Genomic DNA, 15,957 nt, shown 5'->3' on the forward strand with positions numbered 1-15,957 from the left:
ACCCTCTCCTCTTCCTCCCCCCTTCTGCCTCCCGTGCCCTGAGAGTGTGATTAGTGAATGTAAACCCGAAGCCCGGTCGGTGGGCGTGCTACGGCAGCACGGCTCCACTCAGCAGAGAACAGGAGACTGCCGAGCGCGATTGATGCCGGAGTGCCGAACGCCGGGGTTCTTAGTTATCTCATTGCCTTGATTGCTTCCTGTCCTGGTGATACTTCTTTTCTTCTGCTTCCCTCTTCTCTGCTCTGATTTTCTCCCTTGCTCTCGTTCTCTCCCTCTCTCTGCTGCTGCTGCTCTCTGCCAACCGCTCCCAGATAAATGTTCTCAAAATGAATCATTAATTAGCAGGCCGGGTGTGACAGAGCAGGTAAACAGTTTGGGGAATAAAGTGGGCTGACTAAACACCCCTCGCAGCAGAATAAACCAGTGGCTGCACTCACCTCCTTGGGCCCCTGCTCAGGTTTTTGCTAAATATTCTGAGCGAGGGCGCCTTTTTTTTTTTTTTTTTTTTGATTTACTATGTTAGTGTGCTCTTGCTGTGATCAACTCATTAGCCAATTGATGTGGCCGGTGTATGAAAACTGTAACGCTGTGATGCCGTGTCTGTGCGCAGAGAGCGGAAATGGCTCAGAGGGAAGTGGAAAGGCTAAAGGAACAGCTATCCAGTGGCCACAGCGTCACCGCAGGGAGCTGCCATCCAGCAAAGGGCACTAGCAGGGTAAGAACTGTTACATGTTGGGTGTAAAATACTTTATTTTTCTTCTTATTATTTTTTTCTTTTGTTTTTGTTTTTTTAATGGCCACAAATAATTTATTAGTCAACTGCAGGTATCATTTTGAGATATTTTACTTTATTTTCATTCATTTTCAATCCAGTCCTTGTACCTGACCATAGTATTGAATAGTATTGTATAAAAACATTATGTAGGAGTAGATAGTGGATAATAGGTATTGATTTGTAAATAACTGGACATGAATAACTTCAGTTTCTAATATAATATTAGGCTCTAACTGTTAAGCTCGTTCTCTTTCTTTTCACGTGACTTTGTTTAAAGATGGAACAGATTTTTGGGTCAACTTGAAAGAAAGGCACACGTGGAAACGAGAGAGCAGAGGTCAAATGTGATATAGATGTGATTAGATTTCATTCAAATATTTTCAAGCTATCGTGTTTATATATCATAAAATACACAGCTCAGCAAAAAATCCATTTTAAGTTTTATCTTTAGACACGTTGTTACTAGCAGCCACACTCACATGTTCTCATTTCTTAAGTTGAATCCATTAAAACAAGGTGATTTACAAATTTTACAGCTATTAGTCGAAAGCCTGGCATATCTGAGCATGCTGGGCAGTGTGTCCTTAGCAAATAGAGGAAATGGGTGCAGAATAAAAGTACTAGTTGGTCTAAAAAACCTACAACAAAAAATCTATAACAGATGAATGGTGTCTGAAAGTGATGTCCTTCAGAAATAGGAACAAATCCAGCAAAGTCTGACACAAGACCTCAGAGATACACTTGACCTTTTAGCCGATTGTTCACTGAAGCGTCAACAGAAACGGTCTCAGTGGAAGGATGGCTGTCAAGAAGCCCGTTTGAGGAACGCAAACCAGGAGAAAAGGCTGAGGTTAGCTAAATTACACTAGAACTGGACTACTGAACTGAAACTCATGGAGTGATGAATGATCCCAAACACACTACCAGCATACCTGGATTTAAAAAAACAAACAAAGGAACACTATCGGACATGGATTAGACTCCCCAGAGCCCCGCCCTCAAAATTGCAACTTAGAAAAGATAACAAACAGCCATAAATGCCTTCATAAGAATAAGTTAGTACCACATGTAACATTTCTGGTGAAAAATACAGTGAAAAGTCTAAAAGTAACTCCATGTGTTTTGTCCAATTGTTTCACTCTGCAAAGCCTGCAATGGCTGGATTTTTGCCTGTGGGTCTTATGTTTGACACCATTTTCAGTTCACATGTTAGCACATCAATCAAATAATGTTGATGTAATACTACTACTAATAAAATAATCACAAATTTGTTAATTCCATTTTTTTTTTTTTTACAGTTTATACCATAACATGTAACACAACAGCTAGATAAACACACACACATCAGTACACCTTTATTCTTCATGGCAGAGATTCAACAAGGCACTGGAAACATTCATCAGAGACTTTGGTCCATATTGACAACGAATCACACAGTTGCTGCTGAGAGATTCACATCATAGATCTATGATGTGAATCTCTCATTCCACCAGATCCCAAAGGTGCTCTATTGGACTGAGATCTGGTGACTTCTGAGCGCAGATAACTCATTGTTGTTTTCAAGAAAGCAGTTTGAGGTGATTTTAAGTTTGGGCAATGGTGTTTCATTCTGCTGGAAGCAGCCATCAGAAATGTCTCCCACACCAACACCACCAGCACCAACCTAAACCAATGATACAAGGCAGCATGGTCCACCCTTGCTTTCATGGTGTTCGTGCCAAATTCTGACCCTACCATCCAAATATCGCATCTAACTTGAGACTGGTCAGATTAGGCAATGTTGTTTTCAATCTTCTGTTAACTTCTTCAAGTTCGACATTCTCTTCTGCATTGGTTGTAACAAGTGGTTATTTGAGTTACTGTTGCTGCCTTATCATCTTGAAGCAGTCTGGACATTCTCCTGTGACATCAATAAAGCATATTCACCCACTGCCACTCTCTAGGGTTTACAGAGAATGACCCTAAAGTTAGTTGTGTAGAAAAATTACCAGTAGAGCGTCATTCTGAAATACTCAGACCAGCCCGTCTGGCACCAACAACGATGTCATGGTCAAAGTCACTTAAATCATGTTTCCTCCCCAGGCTGATGGTCAGTTTGGACTTCAGCAGGTCATCTTGACCATGCCCAAATGTCTAAATGCACTGAGCTGCTGCAATGTTATTAATTGATTAATTCATTTGTATTAACAAACAGTTGACCAGGCGTACTTAACAAAGTGGTCATTAACTAGATATTAGAGCACCTTAAAAACGTATTATGTACACATACCTTTTTAAAATGTTCAAACCACGTTTGACGTTTTGTTCTGTACAGATCACCAGATTATGAAATTATGAAATCCCTGCCAGAGGGCTTTTTAATTGGTGTAGAAATATTGAATGTTGTCTTTTATCAGTCTCTGAGATGAATTATAATATGTTATTAATTGCAACCTCATCATCTTTGCAGAAGTCATATTCTCTCACCTTTCATTACCACAGCAGAGGTTGTGATTCACAGGCTGCCCTCACTCCCTTTATCACTTTTTTCCTCTCCCTCACTCTCACACCTTTTGTCACATCTTCCTGTCACCCTGTCAGGAGAAGAACGAGAAGGGAGAGGTGTTGCCCTCCCAGCTGGAGGCTGCCTTGCTGGCTAAAGACCGTGAAATCCTCCGCCTTCTCGAAAACATTCAGCGGCTGCAGTTCACACTGCAGGAAGTTCAAGAAACCTCAGCCAATCAGATTCTAGAGCTGGAGCGCCAGGTAGCCTATAAGACAGAAGCTATAGAGGTGAGTGGCTGGGAAACATGATGGGAAATGTGGGGAAGAGTCCTCGGTCCGCAGAATCTCTTATTAATTCAGAGGAAAATATTATCCTTCTGTGTTTTTGTTTCAGAGATTAGAAGCTAAACTGCAATCCCAGATGGACTATGAAGAGATTAAAACTGAACTCAGGTGGTTGATTGATATCGAACGTGTCAGTAATTCATAGTAATGTTAATGTACATCTAAATATATGACTGTGCTTCTTTTGGTTTTCGCCGTAGTATCCTAAAGGTAATGAAGCTGGCTTCAGCCAATGGCAGCTCATCCCAGGTACGCATGTTCCTGCACTTTGTACTTTTGTGTTACTCACAGCAACAACTCCACCTCATTGTTAGTCCATTTAAAAAAACTCGGTGCTTTTCCTCAACATTTTGCCGTGACGTTTCAGAGAGCGGGAAAGTAAATAAGCGGCAGACAGAAATGAAGCAGGTCGAATCTTCTTACGTTTCACGCATGCGCAGTACTGGAACGTAAGCGTTTTCGGCCGTTTCAATGTGGACACACAACTCTGTGAAAACGATTGAAAACGCTAGTGTGGACACGGAGCGTTTTCAGACAAAAACGCCATTTTCAAATCTAAAGCTAGTGTGGACGTAGCCTTAGTGCCAGAGAATAAAACTACAGCAGTGCAATTGAATGCATCACTGGTCCATCATCCATTATATCCAATATAAGGATATCGGCAGCCACTACAATTGATTAATCTAGAATTAACAGCTTTTGTGTGTGGGTGTGTGTGTGGGTGTGTGTGTGGGTGTGTGTGTAGGATTCTGCTAAGGCTGCAGAGGCTCTTTTGCTGGATAAAGAGGCCTTTCTTCCATCTCACAAGTACCTGGTGGATAAGACCCGAATACTACACAGCAATGGTAAAATAAATGTCTCTTTTTTTTAGCCTATAAAGTTAAAAGAAAACTAGTACTAAGAGATTGTTAGTTTCTAAAAGGTGTTGAGTTTTGTCATCTACCAAATACTGCCTGTTTGTTTGGCACTCACTGGGCAGCTGATTCTATAGTTGATTACTTCCACATTTAAATCTCTGTGCTTAAACTGAGTTTGCATAATGTAGTCTGGATTTGCAAGGGTATAAAGTAAGCGATTTAATTCAGGAAATATCTTTTATAAGCTGAATAATAGTTAGGTCTTCATTGTTAAAGCCATGTAGCTGTACACATCCCATGTGTCCTGAGTGAGATGGCTTTTCTGTCACCAGATGATGACCATTCTGAGGATGCAGGCAGGGAGATAGGCAGGCCGCCCGGATCCCACTCATCCTCCTCTCAGGTGGACAGTCGTGCCTCCCCCAGCCCCGGTCCCCCCACCCTGGACCGCTCCTCCTCCAGCCATGATCTCCCCCGGCCTTTCTCAGTGTCGCCGTGCTCCGGGGACCGGCTGTCAGGAGACCACATCCTCCACAAACAGCTGTTATCTCCACACTTTAAAAAGGATGGCCTCATGGCTTTCCCTACCGCCCTCTATGCAGCCAAAGTCGCGCTTATGTCAGCCTCACAAGGGCCTGTGGGGGCGGGCAGCGTTGATGCCGGCTTGCCCAGCGACCAGTCAGAAAGCGGCAGCTCGACTGCAGGAGACGATGACCAACTGGACACGGCGGAGATCGCCTTCCAGGTGAAGGAGCAGCTGCTAAAGCATAATATTGGCCAGCGAGTGTTTGGCCACTATGTGCTGGGCCTGTCCCAGGGTTCGGTCAGCGAGATCCTGGCAAGACCCAAACCCTGGAGGAAGCTGACTGTGAAAGGCAAAGAACCTTTTATTAAGATGAAGCAGTTTCTGTCTGATGAACAGAACATTCTGGCACTCAGAACCATCCAGGTCCGACAGAGAGGTGAGTGCTAACTACTGTGTGTCACAGCCTGGGTCTCTGACCCATCGCTCTGAGTTTATTTTTGTATTCTTCTCATGTTATCTTTGTGATCATGTGTTATTCCTGTCTAGCTTAGGTTAAAGGCAGCCATTATTTATTGTTTCCTTGGTTTCCATGTTTGGATTCTTGCCTAGTTTATCATGTGTTTTAGGTCTGTAAGCTTAGTGTTGTCATGTCTAGTTTCCTGTTTTATTGTGAAGTTGTGTGTGTGTTCATGTGGTTAGTTTTACTCTCCCCTGTGTTTTCATTATGTTTAATTCTAGTCAGCTGTGTCCTCATGTGTTTCCACCTCCCCTGATCACCTCATGTGTGTATTTAAGTCCTCAGTCTTCCTGTGTTCAGCGTTTCATCGTCTGTTATCCACATTATAGTAAATCATAGTCTGTCATTCAAGTCATTGTTTATCATAGTTTTCATGTTTCCATCAGCCATCAGCCAAATAAAGGCTCGCTTTTTGTTTGAATTCAAGCTCTGTTCTCCTGTGTCTGCATTTGGGTTCGCATCTGAAGCACATCGGCTGCTCAGCCGTGACACCGTGACAGGACACGGACTAAATGAAAACCGTGCTGCAACACACAGATGTATAAAGTGCAATACACAATACCATTACAGCACATAACAACAGCTGACATAGCGTCAGAAAGTTTGGCAATTTAAGTTTGTTTTAAGCATAATTTGAAGACCGCTGGCTTGCAGATCAAACGTTAGAAGTGACAGTGATTTTCATCCACTGCACTGATACATGACGATAGATGAAGCACAATGAAGGTCATATTTTACAGTAACGATGAAATAATCAAATTAATTAAAGAAGTACCAGTCTGGAAACCATTAGGCTAGTCTGCTGACTGCCGGCAGCCAGCGGATATGTGTGCTAAGACTTCTGTTCTGTGCTCTGTTCATTGTTTTTGAATGCAGATAAATGGGGGGGAAGCTAATAAAAAGTGAAATCATCATCAGATAACTGTGGTTATTAAAGGCATTTTGGTACAGCCATTCCTCTTTGGCTCTCCATACAGACTGTTTACTTGCATGCAGCCAAAGCTTGAACATGCACTGCAAGCAGACTACAAATGGTATCCAGAAATATTCTTCATAAAATAAGTTTTTAGACAAAGTGCATTTCAGAATGCTTAGCGGGGACCTATTGCACTAATTTGCACGTCCCTGTTTTTATTCCTAGACTAACTTTGTATAATTCAAAATAATCCTTATTTAGCTTCCCCTTCCCTTTAAGCCAGCTGTCTTCTGATTGGTTGCTGTTTCCAATCAAAATCTTTGAAAGACATGTTGTTTGGGCTTAGTGGCAAGCAGAGCTGTGTACCTGTGATGACCATATTAGGCAAATATTCTCTCACTGACATCAATGAGAGGCAGAAGTAGAAAAAACTGTCTGAAGGCTTCACACAACTGGATATTCTGACCTCGTTATTTGAAACTTGATGGCTGATGTTTGTTATGAGCATTCGTATACAATATATGACTGAAAAGCTTCATCAGTTCTGTGCTACTATGTACGCAGAGGTTTTTAAAGCAGATGTATTGGTGGCTTAGCTCCTGGACCTGTGCACATTTAAACCTTCTACATTTAAATCTACTTGGCCCTCATCCTTGACTTCATCACGGTTTCCTCTGCCATGTTTATAGTGTTACTTTTAAACTTTGTTTTCTCCCTAGATTCACAGCTTTTGAAAGTTGAGCTTCCCGTATACTGCAACCTCAGACAGCACGCGCTCAAAGGCAGCCATTGATCTACCAGTCAAAAGCAAAGCCTTGGAACTGCTCTCTGATCAACCATCCCACTCACCCCCTCCTCTCTCCTCCCTCTCTCTCTATCTCCATCTCTTTCTGTTACCCTCTGTGGCAGGGAGCATCACTCCACGCATCCGAACTCCTGAAACTGGGTCAGACGACGCCATTAGGAATATCCTGGAGCAGGCTAAGAAGGAGATCCAGTCCCAGAGGGGTGAGGATGAAGCTTCGAGTCATAAGTCATATTTAAAAGCCCTATTGATTGTTTGTTTTTGGTTTTTTCTATGCACAATGAGTTCTATTATATATTTTGATCAGTACTTGAATGCATCTAGATTAGAAAGGAAAGGTGCTTTGAGTGTGCGTCAGTGTCAGCGTGTGTGTTTTTCTTGTTTAGGTGATGTCAAGTCATCTCTAAACAGCTCATCAGGCAGAAGCAGTAACGGGCCTGGCAGCAGCTCTGACGACACCATAAAGAGCATCCTCGAACAGGCCAGGAGGGAGATGGAAGCTCAGCAGCAGGCCCTGATGGAGATGGAAGTGTGCGGCAGGACTTCGACTGCTAGCTCAGGAGTTCAGGTGGAACGTCTGGGGCCCCCCGAGCGCTCCAGGGGCCTGCCTTTACCCATCTCCATCAAGCAAGAGGAAGGGGGCTGCATTACAGTGTGCACAGCCAACCCCGTGAGCAGCCCCCAGACACCCCTCAGCGTCCTCTCCCCTGCCGCTTTCGTCCAGAACATCATCCGCAAAGTCAAATCAGAAATCGGCGAAGCGGGCACCTACTTCGATCAGCACTGGTCTCAGGAGCGGGGATCTATGGTGCTCGGCGGCGGAAGCAGCTCTCGGCCCTTCAGCTCGGTCTCCCCTTCCTTGTCTTCCTCCTCCTCCGGGCCCTCCACCTTACCCCGGCCGTGGCTGCGTCTGGAGAACGGCGAGGGTCTCCCCAACAGTGAGGAGGCCTCTGCTGCCGAGGACGAGCTGGGCCTGAGCCGGCCGGTGGAGGTGAAGGTGGAATCAGATACCTCGGTAAGCGGGGAGTCCCCAGGACCCGGCCCGGGACGCCTTTCCTATTATCCAGCATATATCCCCCGTGCACTGAAGCCCACCGTGCCCCCGCTGACACCAGAGCAGTATGAGATGTACATGTACCGGGAGGTGGACACCATCGAGCTGACTCGGCAGGTGAAGGAGAAGCTGGCAAAGAATGGCATCTGTCAGAGGATCTTTGGTGAAAAGGTCAGATGTCGGCCTTTCACATTAAACGCATACTGCAAATGAAACAGCCTGCAAATACAAAAGAAGAAAAATGATATTTAGTTTAAACTTTTCAGATTTTCAGAGCATGTGAAATATTAGACTGAGGTGATCTCAGTAAACATAAAACACATTTTAATTATGTTAAAAAAAGAACATGAAACTCATCCATGTGGAAAAGTAATGGACTCCTTTTAAACCTAATAACAGGTCCCGACACTTTAGTAGCCGTATCTGCAGCTCAGAGCTTTGCATAATACGGCGCTGGTATTTGACGTCTCTGTGAAAGAATTTTAGCCCGCTCTTTAGAATTTCTTGCAGCAAACTTGACATAATGATGTGAAGTCTTGACATTATATGCCCTGTAAAAAAACGGTTAAAAGTTTGCCTTTTTATTACTTTCTGCATACAACATTGTCCTAAAAAGCCTTCAGGTGCTTTCCCCCACATGTCAGACAGCAATAGATTCTGCTTTGCTGCTCTTCCTTTGAATCCTAGTTTCTCACATCTCTTTCTTAACCATCAACATTTTTAGCTGAGAGGCTTGCGTTTGGTTGAGTTGTCATTCGTGCCCTTGAAAAACCTTTTAGAGGCTGCCCGCAAGTTTTACCATACCATATTATTCTCCCTAGCTGTCACAGTGGTTTGGGAGGGCATCTGAGCAGCTCATCTCTTTCAGAGTTACATTTGTGGTGCAATGTGCTTGTGGGACTTTTGTGGTGTGAACCTGAGGGAAATACGGCTATTTTTTATTAATTAATTAATTTTTATCGGGTGTTCCTTAAATGAATAACATTATAATCTCAGTCTGGTTTTTACTGCTGCATAGCTGAAAGGTTCTGAGTTTGGATCTGTTGCTGGAACGTTCTTTCACTTTTCAGCCAAAGTCATCTTTTCAACAACTCTTTGCTGAGCGGAACGTGTTCGTTTTCCTTCACCCAGGTGTTATATTTTCTGTGACAAACACACAGAAGATTAAATCTTTTTTTTTAAAAACGGTGTGTTTTTATTTGCATTTTCCCTGAAATGAGCTACTGAAGACTCTGTATCAGTTTTGTTAGTTCAAGCCCCAGAAAGTGTGCCTTTATTGTCGGTAAAATCCCTCTGGGTGTCTTCCTAGGCAGCCTTTGTGATATATCACTTTATTCTGTCTGGAGTGGATAAAATATAACGAGTGTCACAAAGGTTTTTTTCGAGTAATATGAAAGGTGCTGTCTTCCTTCTCTGCTGTGTTGATATGACTGTTGTAAAATATCTTTAATGCAAGTCCCACTAAAGCTGAAGACGGTGCAGCAGTTTTTTTATTTTTATAATATACGATCATGTGGGAAAAAAAAGGAAGAAAATTTATCACTACAGAAATTTGCGCATTTGAATCGCAGAAATATAAATCACATATGAAAATAATCAAATATGAGGTGTGCTGCAAATCGAACTTAAACCTTTAAACAGGAAGATTTATAGTACATTGTCTCCCTCCAGTGGTTGTATGGGGAAAGTGCATGACCAAACAGATTTCCATCTTTCACAATAATAACTTGGAGCTTCAGTCGTTTCTGTGCAACATACACATTTGATGTGAGCAATGACATAAATATATCAACCAGTGTTTGTGTTCCAGGTGCTGGGGCTTTCTCAGGGCAGCGTGAGTGATATGCTGTCTCGGCCCAAACCCTGGAGCAAGCTGACCCAGAAAGGCAGGGAGCCCTTCATCCGTATGCAGCTGTGGTTACTGGATCAGCTAGGACAGAGCCTTAACCAGCCCCCAAACCAGGGCCACACTCAGGGTGAGTCTGCATTTCACAACACACGCTTGAGAATATCTAGACTGCTTGAGAAACTTTGCAACTAAAAAAAACCCCCAAAAACACACACACAGCTTACATAGTCAACTGCGTGTATTTATTTATTCGATTGGTGTGACTATTCTTTCCTACTTACAGATAAAAGCCCAGTGACGGCCCAGTCCTCACCATCCCCACCTCCCAGCCCAGCAGACAGCCACCCAAGTCCCCTGGTAGAGCCTGTGAGTCTCTCCATGGAGAGCAGTAAAGAGAACCAGCAGCCAGAGGGCCTGAGCTTGGGGTTGTCCACCCACCCAGAGGGAGTGAAATCCACTCCCAGCCTCATGACCTTGCATCAGCCCACAAACCCACTGGGCATCCAGGAGCTGGTGGCCATGTCTCCAGAGCTAGATACCTATGCCATCACCAAGAAGGTCAAAGAGGTGCTAACAGATAATAACTTAGGTGGGTCTGAGTTCACAACTTGGGATAAAAAACTCCCCAAAACACCTCTTAAAGACACCATAGCAACTATACACCTGTGTGTATTTGTTCTCCACAGGCCAGCGTCTTTTTGGGGAGACCATCCTGGGCCTGACGCAGGGCTCGGTGTCTGACCTGCTCTCCAGACCCAAACCATGGCACAAGCTCAGTCTGAAAGGCAGGGAGCCCTTCGTCCGCATGCAGCTGTGGCTCAACGATCCTCACAATGTAGACAAGCTGAGGGCCATGAAAAAGATGGAGAAGAAAGGTGGGAACCAGAGTCTACTCTGTAATATGACGGAGGACATGATTCTGACACGTTTGTACTCTGCATGCCATACTCTGCATGTCTCTGTCTGCCCTCCAGCCTATTTGAAGAGGCGATACGGCCTGCTGAGCACCGGCTCGGACAGCGACTCGCCCAGCACTCGCTCTGAGTGTGTGAGTCCGGCTTTGGCCTCTCTGGACTTGTGCCCCTACAGCCAGGCGAAGAAGCCTCGGGTGGTGCTGGGAGCCGAAGAGAAAGATGCCCTGAAGAAGGCCTACCTTTTAGAGCCCTACCCTTCTCAAAACACCATCGAGATGCTGGCGTCGCAGCTCAACCTCAAAACCAACACCGTCATCAACTGGTTTCATAACTACAGGCCAGTCCTTTGTAACCTTTACAGATGGCTGTTTTTGTTGTTTTTATTATTACTGTATATTTACTTTAGGTGGACAGCTCACACTACAATCAAAATCTGTTTTTTCTTCTCTGGCTTCCAGAGCTGTGTTGTCCAGTGTTGAAGAGAACTGCTATAGAGCCATTTCTTGAATAGTATGGCAAGAGACATTACAGAAATTTCATTTAGGAACTATTTTCTTTCTATTGTCTACATCCAGTAGAAAGAAAATAGACAAATAGACGTGTATTTTTTTTTTTTTTGAGTAATCAAGTCCTGATTTCTGAAATATAAAACCTAAAGAGCCAAAGCAAGAATATGTAAATCTAATTTTGTGATAAACTGTCTCTTACACTTCAACTGAAATCTGATTTAGAAAGTAAACTTTAGTCTCTAAAGTCTCTTTCAGTCAATGTCTAACTGTGGTATTTGTGTGCAGGTCCAGGATGCGACGGGAGGTGCTGATGGAGGGTCTGCCAGACAATGACACGGATGCTGAGCACCACAGCTACTCCCCCTCAGTGACACGGAGCCCTCACTCTGACGGAGAGGAGAGGAGGCTGCAGCAGCCCTCAGGACACATCCATTCCAGCCTTCCTCTTAGTGCCAACACCTCACTGCCTCATGTCAAACAGGAGGCATTAGACAGGGAAGACGACACAGAGGAGGGAAGGGAAAGCTCGGCGAAACAGTCCAGGGTTCAGTGTTTTCCAACAGCCGTGCCGCTGCCGCAGTTGAAAAGTGAGCACGAGGACTCCGTCGCGGGCTGTCGCGAGCCCCACTTGGCAGGCCAGAGCCTGAGGCAGGAAGAAGGTCAGGGTCTCTACCCTGGAGGGCTCTCCGTAGACGGCCCACAGAGAAGCAATCAGACCAGGCACGAGGGGGAAGACTCCGGAAAGTCACCCGTCGACCCGGTCAGTTTCAAGGCTTCGTCAGAGCCCTGCCGCAGCAGCCTGGAGGTCTCCCTCAACTCGCCCTCTGCTGCATCCTCACCGGGCCTCATGATGTCAGTCTCGCCCGTTCCCTCCTCCTCTGCGCCCATATCGCCCTCGCTGCCCAACCCTCCATCGACGAGCACCAGTCACAGCCTGGACCCTAACCCGCCCCCTCCCTTCCAAAGTCCCAAACTCAACAGGAGCACTCAGAGACGCACGGAGAAAATGGCCAACCTCAATAACATCATCCACAGGTTAGAGAGAGCAGCCAATCGAGAAGAGACTCTGGAATGGGAGTTTTAAGTCCACTTTAGGTGTATCCAAACCTTTGCGCCACACAGGAGAGTCTCAGAAGCTTCCTGACGTCTTTAAATGGAGCGTGGCTCCTGAAGGCCTGTCCTCCAAGAATGATAACTCACAGGAAATGGGAACACGGAGCTAATCATACGGTTGACTTCCCTACAAGAACTTGAGAGTTGAAAAAAAATTTATAAATGTGTATTAGTTTGTTTGTTTTTTTTCCTTTTGATAATGCATACTACTTTGAAATATATGTGACAGCACTAGCTGTCATTTTACCTATTGGACTTGACATGAAGACTTTTGCAGCTATGGTGTCATCAAATGTACACTGAAGTTCTGTAGATTGCCACTGGGTGAGATTAAAAGAAGACCCCTGTCTTAAGCCATTAAAAGCACTATAACTATTTGAAAAGAGACACTGACCAAATTTGCTACTTTTTGAATAGCAATTTTTCAGATTTTGTCTGTAAGACTGGACAGTTTAAGTCAAGTAACATGAAATCCTATTACTGACTGAGGGATAGTCCTTTAAGACTCTAAATATTCAACATCTTGTATGTACTTAGTTTCCTGGTGATATGTTTTGAAATATTTGTAACTCACTCGTATAAAATGTGGTTGTACATGTTGTAGAATTGTCTGCAATAGCCTTCTCTAAACCTGATGTAGCATGGTACTCACCTGACCCTGTTTATCCTCTGTAGTTAGTCACCTGTGATTATACTTGAGCGAAAACACGAGAAAAAAGAAAAAAGTTGAAAACCCTGCAAAAAATGCGAAAAAAAAAAAGAAAAAGGAAATGTTAAACCTAATGAGTAGAGTACTTTTGAAGTGTTTTTGGTTTCTTTAGTTTGCTTTGAATAATCCTCGAGGTTTACAGTTTAGGGCCCTTGTGCTTTTGGTAGTGAGTGCAACAGTCACTTCGCACGAGCACAGTTTACACGATTTCTTTCTGACTTACCTCTCTGACTCTCTAAGGCACTGGTTCTCAGACTGTAACGGGCCAAGACACAGGACACCCAGTTTACCTCAGATTATGTTGATGCACATCATGCGACGACCATGCGTTCCATTCTTTTGCATAAACATGACGCACACTTGTTTGGACCGAGGGAGGGAAGGCGCTGGCGTATCATGCTTCGGGTGTGAGCTCACGCCTCAGAGGGTCAAACAATGAAGCGAGTGGTGGTGGTGATTGGGGGGCTGGGGGGTTATGAGATAAATCTGCTGCTGTTCGTCCCTTTGTATGTGTTATGGAGTAACACCCGATTGATTGCACATTCTGAAAATGTGCATTTTACTGTAAATTATACGGATCAAAACACCTCAAGCACTGAGATGCTGTTTAGCTAGGCCACCCCTGCTCTGTGTTGATCTACTTTGAGGCTGAAGTTCCCAGTGTTTAAAAGCATGATACGTACAGTGTGACCTCTCATCAGTCTGTAAGTACGCTATATTCAAGAACACAAAAGGTTACAGGTATCCCCTCATATTATCTTTGACCACGTGTGTATTGTGTCTGTAGACGTTTCTTTGTCATGCTTGCAAGATGTTCTTTATGTATTTTGCCTCTATTTTATACTCAGAACAGTTAACTAGATATTCAATACCTCGTGTATGAAGTACTTACAGCACTTAGATTTTTTTGATAATTGTGAGGACTCAAGAAAAATCTCAAATATCAACATTATCCTAACTTAGTGTCCACAAGTCTTTGCCTTTACTGTATCGTTGAAGTTGGTAGTGAACACTTGCACATGTCTACATAGTTCAGAGGACTTGGATTGTATTATGTAGAGATATATATTACACAATTACTAAAAAAAATACTATCTTACATTCTTGGAACAAAAATGTGCTGATTATATTGAAATAGAGTGTACAGATTTAATAAACCAAACCCATTCAAGCCAGTTCTGGTCTGGCAAGCTTGCCCACGTTTTAGACCTTCTCTCAGGGTAGTCTTGCTTTTTAAAGCTTTATTGAAACAGTTGCTCTCATCAGTGGTGTTGAATATGAAAACTATGTGATGTGGAGAATGACTCCGTTAAATATTCGACGAACATGTGAAAGTTGTATGATTACGGGATTTTCGACACTCACACGGAGGGGAAAAAAAGCGGATTGTTAGAAAGTCGTGGCTGTTTTGTAATTCCTTACATGGATGTGTCAAAGTACAGTGTCGAGCGGAACCACCAGGATGAGGCTAAATGGGTTGCATTTTTTAGATCAGTAGACTTTGCTCTTGGAAATACTGTTTTGTTTTGTTTTTGTTTTGTTTTTGTTTTTTTCTTGGAGCCACAGAAGATTTCTCTCTGGTTTTCTTAGCATCATATTTTGTGCATAATATACTGTATGATTAGAAGTGGCATTTCTTATGTGAAAGCTTCATTGTTTCTCAAGGTAACATGGACATATGGCTGAAAATGAAATGTATTTACCCAGACCATTATCTCTTCATGTAAAGCTCATCTCATTGTTTTGCATGCAAATCCATTCTGCTCACACAACAAGGGATAGACTGTTTTTGTGTTATTGTTCTTGCACAGGGACATTGAATCAGCACTTGAAGTCTTTTTGCATTAGGGAAGTCCACACATGGTGCAGCTGAGAAATTTGGCTCTCACAAACTTGTCAAGATTATGGTCAAATCAGAACCTGAGACTGGCCCTACAAACGTTATACTTCCAGATTTATTTTGTGCCATATCACCTGCCCCATGCATTATCCTCATGGAGAAATGCCTTGTGGTGAAGTCTGTTCTGAGAGCGGTGTAGGGCTTTTTGTAAGTACAGAAAAAAGCAAAGCTTTTTCTATATCACAATAGCCCTGCACAGTAGATGTTTTAATTTTATAACTGACTTCAGTCACTAAATAATGGAGAAACTGATTGATTGGCAAAACTTGAATAAATGCATTAAGATTTGCTTATATGAAAAAAAAATCTGGCACCGAGGGTTTGTCACCAAGGGAAGTTGTCATTTATAAGTCAGCTGTGGGCCAATCGAAAGAAGCATCCTTCAGGCTTAGATAACTGTCTGATGCCTCACGTCAGACTATTAATTGTTAAAGAATGGACAATGATATGCCAAGCATCTTGGAAATGAAATTGCATAGGCTGTGTAAGCCATCAGTCAATACATAATTGTTTAAGATCCTGCTGTGTTGTGTTTTTATTTATTTTTTTATTTTATAATGAGCAATGAGCGCTCCACATATTAACATACAAAAGTTACTGCAAATTCATGTGCATATATAAAACCTTACACTGTAGCGTGTGTCCCTAACTAAGTGTAATCATTTGCACTCTTCTCTTTCAGTG

At 43.4% G+C, this 15,957-nt stretch overlaps 1 protein-coding gene across 3 annotated transcripts in view; it reads left to right on the top strand.

Moving 5' to 3' along the window:
• Positions 1-15,790, top strand: part of cux2b (cut-like homeobox 2b) — a 95,656-nt gene extending 79,866 nt beyond the window's left edge. For all 3 annotated transcript variants that reach the window (XM_004567330.3, XM_004567331.4, XM_004567332.3), the window contains 13 exons: positions 611-715; positions 3,356-3,547; positions 3,654-3,712; positions 3,805-3,853; positions 4,350-4,449; positions 4,794-5,423; positions 7,330-7,428; positions 7,612-8,450; positions 10,090-10,255; positions 10,412-10,717; positions 10,815-11,003; positions 11,103-11,379; positions 11,837-15,790. In XM_004567330.3, coding sequence (XP_004567387.1) covers positions 611-715; positions 3,356-3,547; positions 3,654-3,712; positions 3,805-3,853; positions 4,350-4,449; positions 4,794-5,423; positions 7,330-7,428; positions 7,612-8,450; positions 10,090-10,255; positions 10,412-10,717; positions 10,815-11,003; positions 11,103-11,379; positions 11,837-12,635 — 3,810 coding nt within the window. In that variant the 3' untranslated portion in view covers positions 12,636-15,790. The remainder of the gene's footprint in view (positions 1-610; positions 716-3,355; positions 3,548-3,653; positions 3,713-3,804; positions 3,854-4,349; positions 4,450-4,793; positions 5,424-7,329; positions 7,429-7,611; positions 8,451-10,089; positions 10,256-10,411; positions 10,718-10,814; positions 11,004-11,102; positions 11,380-11,836) is intronic.
• The last annotated feature ends 167 nt before the right edge of the window (positions 15,791-15,957 follow it).

The sequence above is a fragment of the Maylandia zebra genome, linkage group LG12, assembly GCF_041146795.1.
Source record: "Maylandia zebra isolate NMK-2024a linkage group LG12, Mzebra_GT3a, whole genome shotgun sequence".
NCBI classification, from domain to species: Eukaryota; Metazoa; Chordata; class Actinopteri; order Cichliformes; family Cichlidae; genus Maylandia; species Maylandia zebra.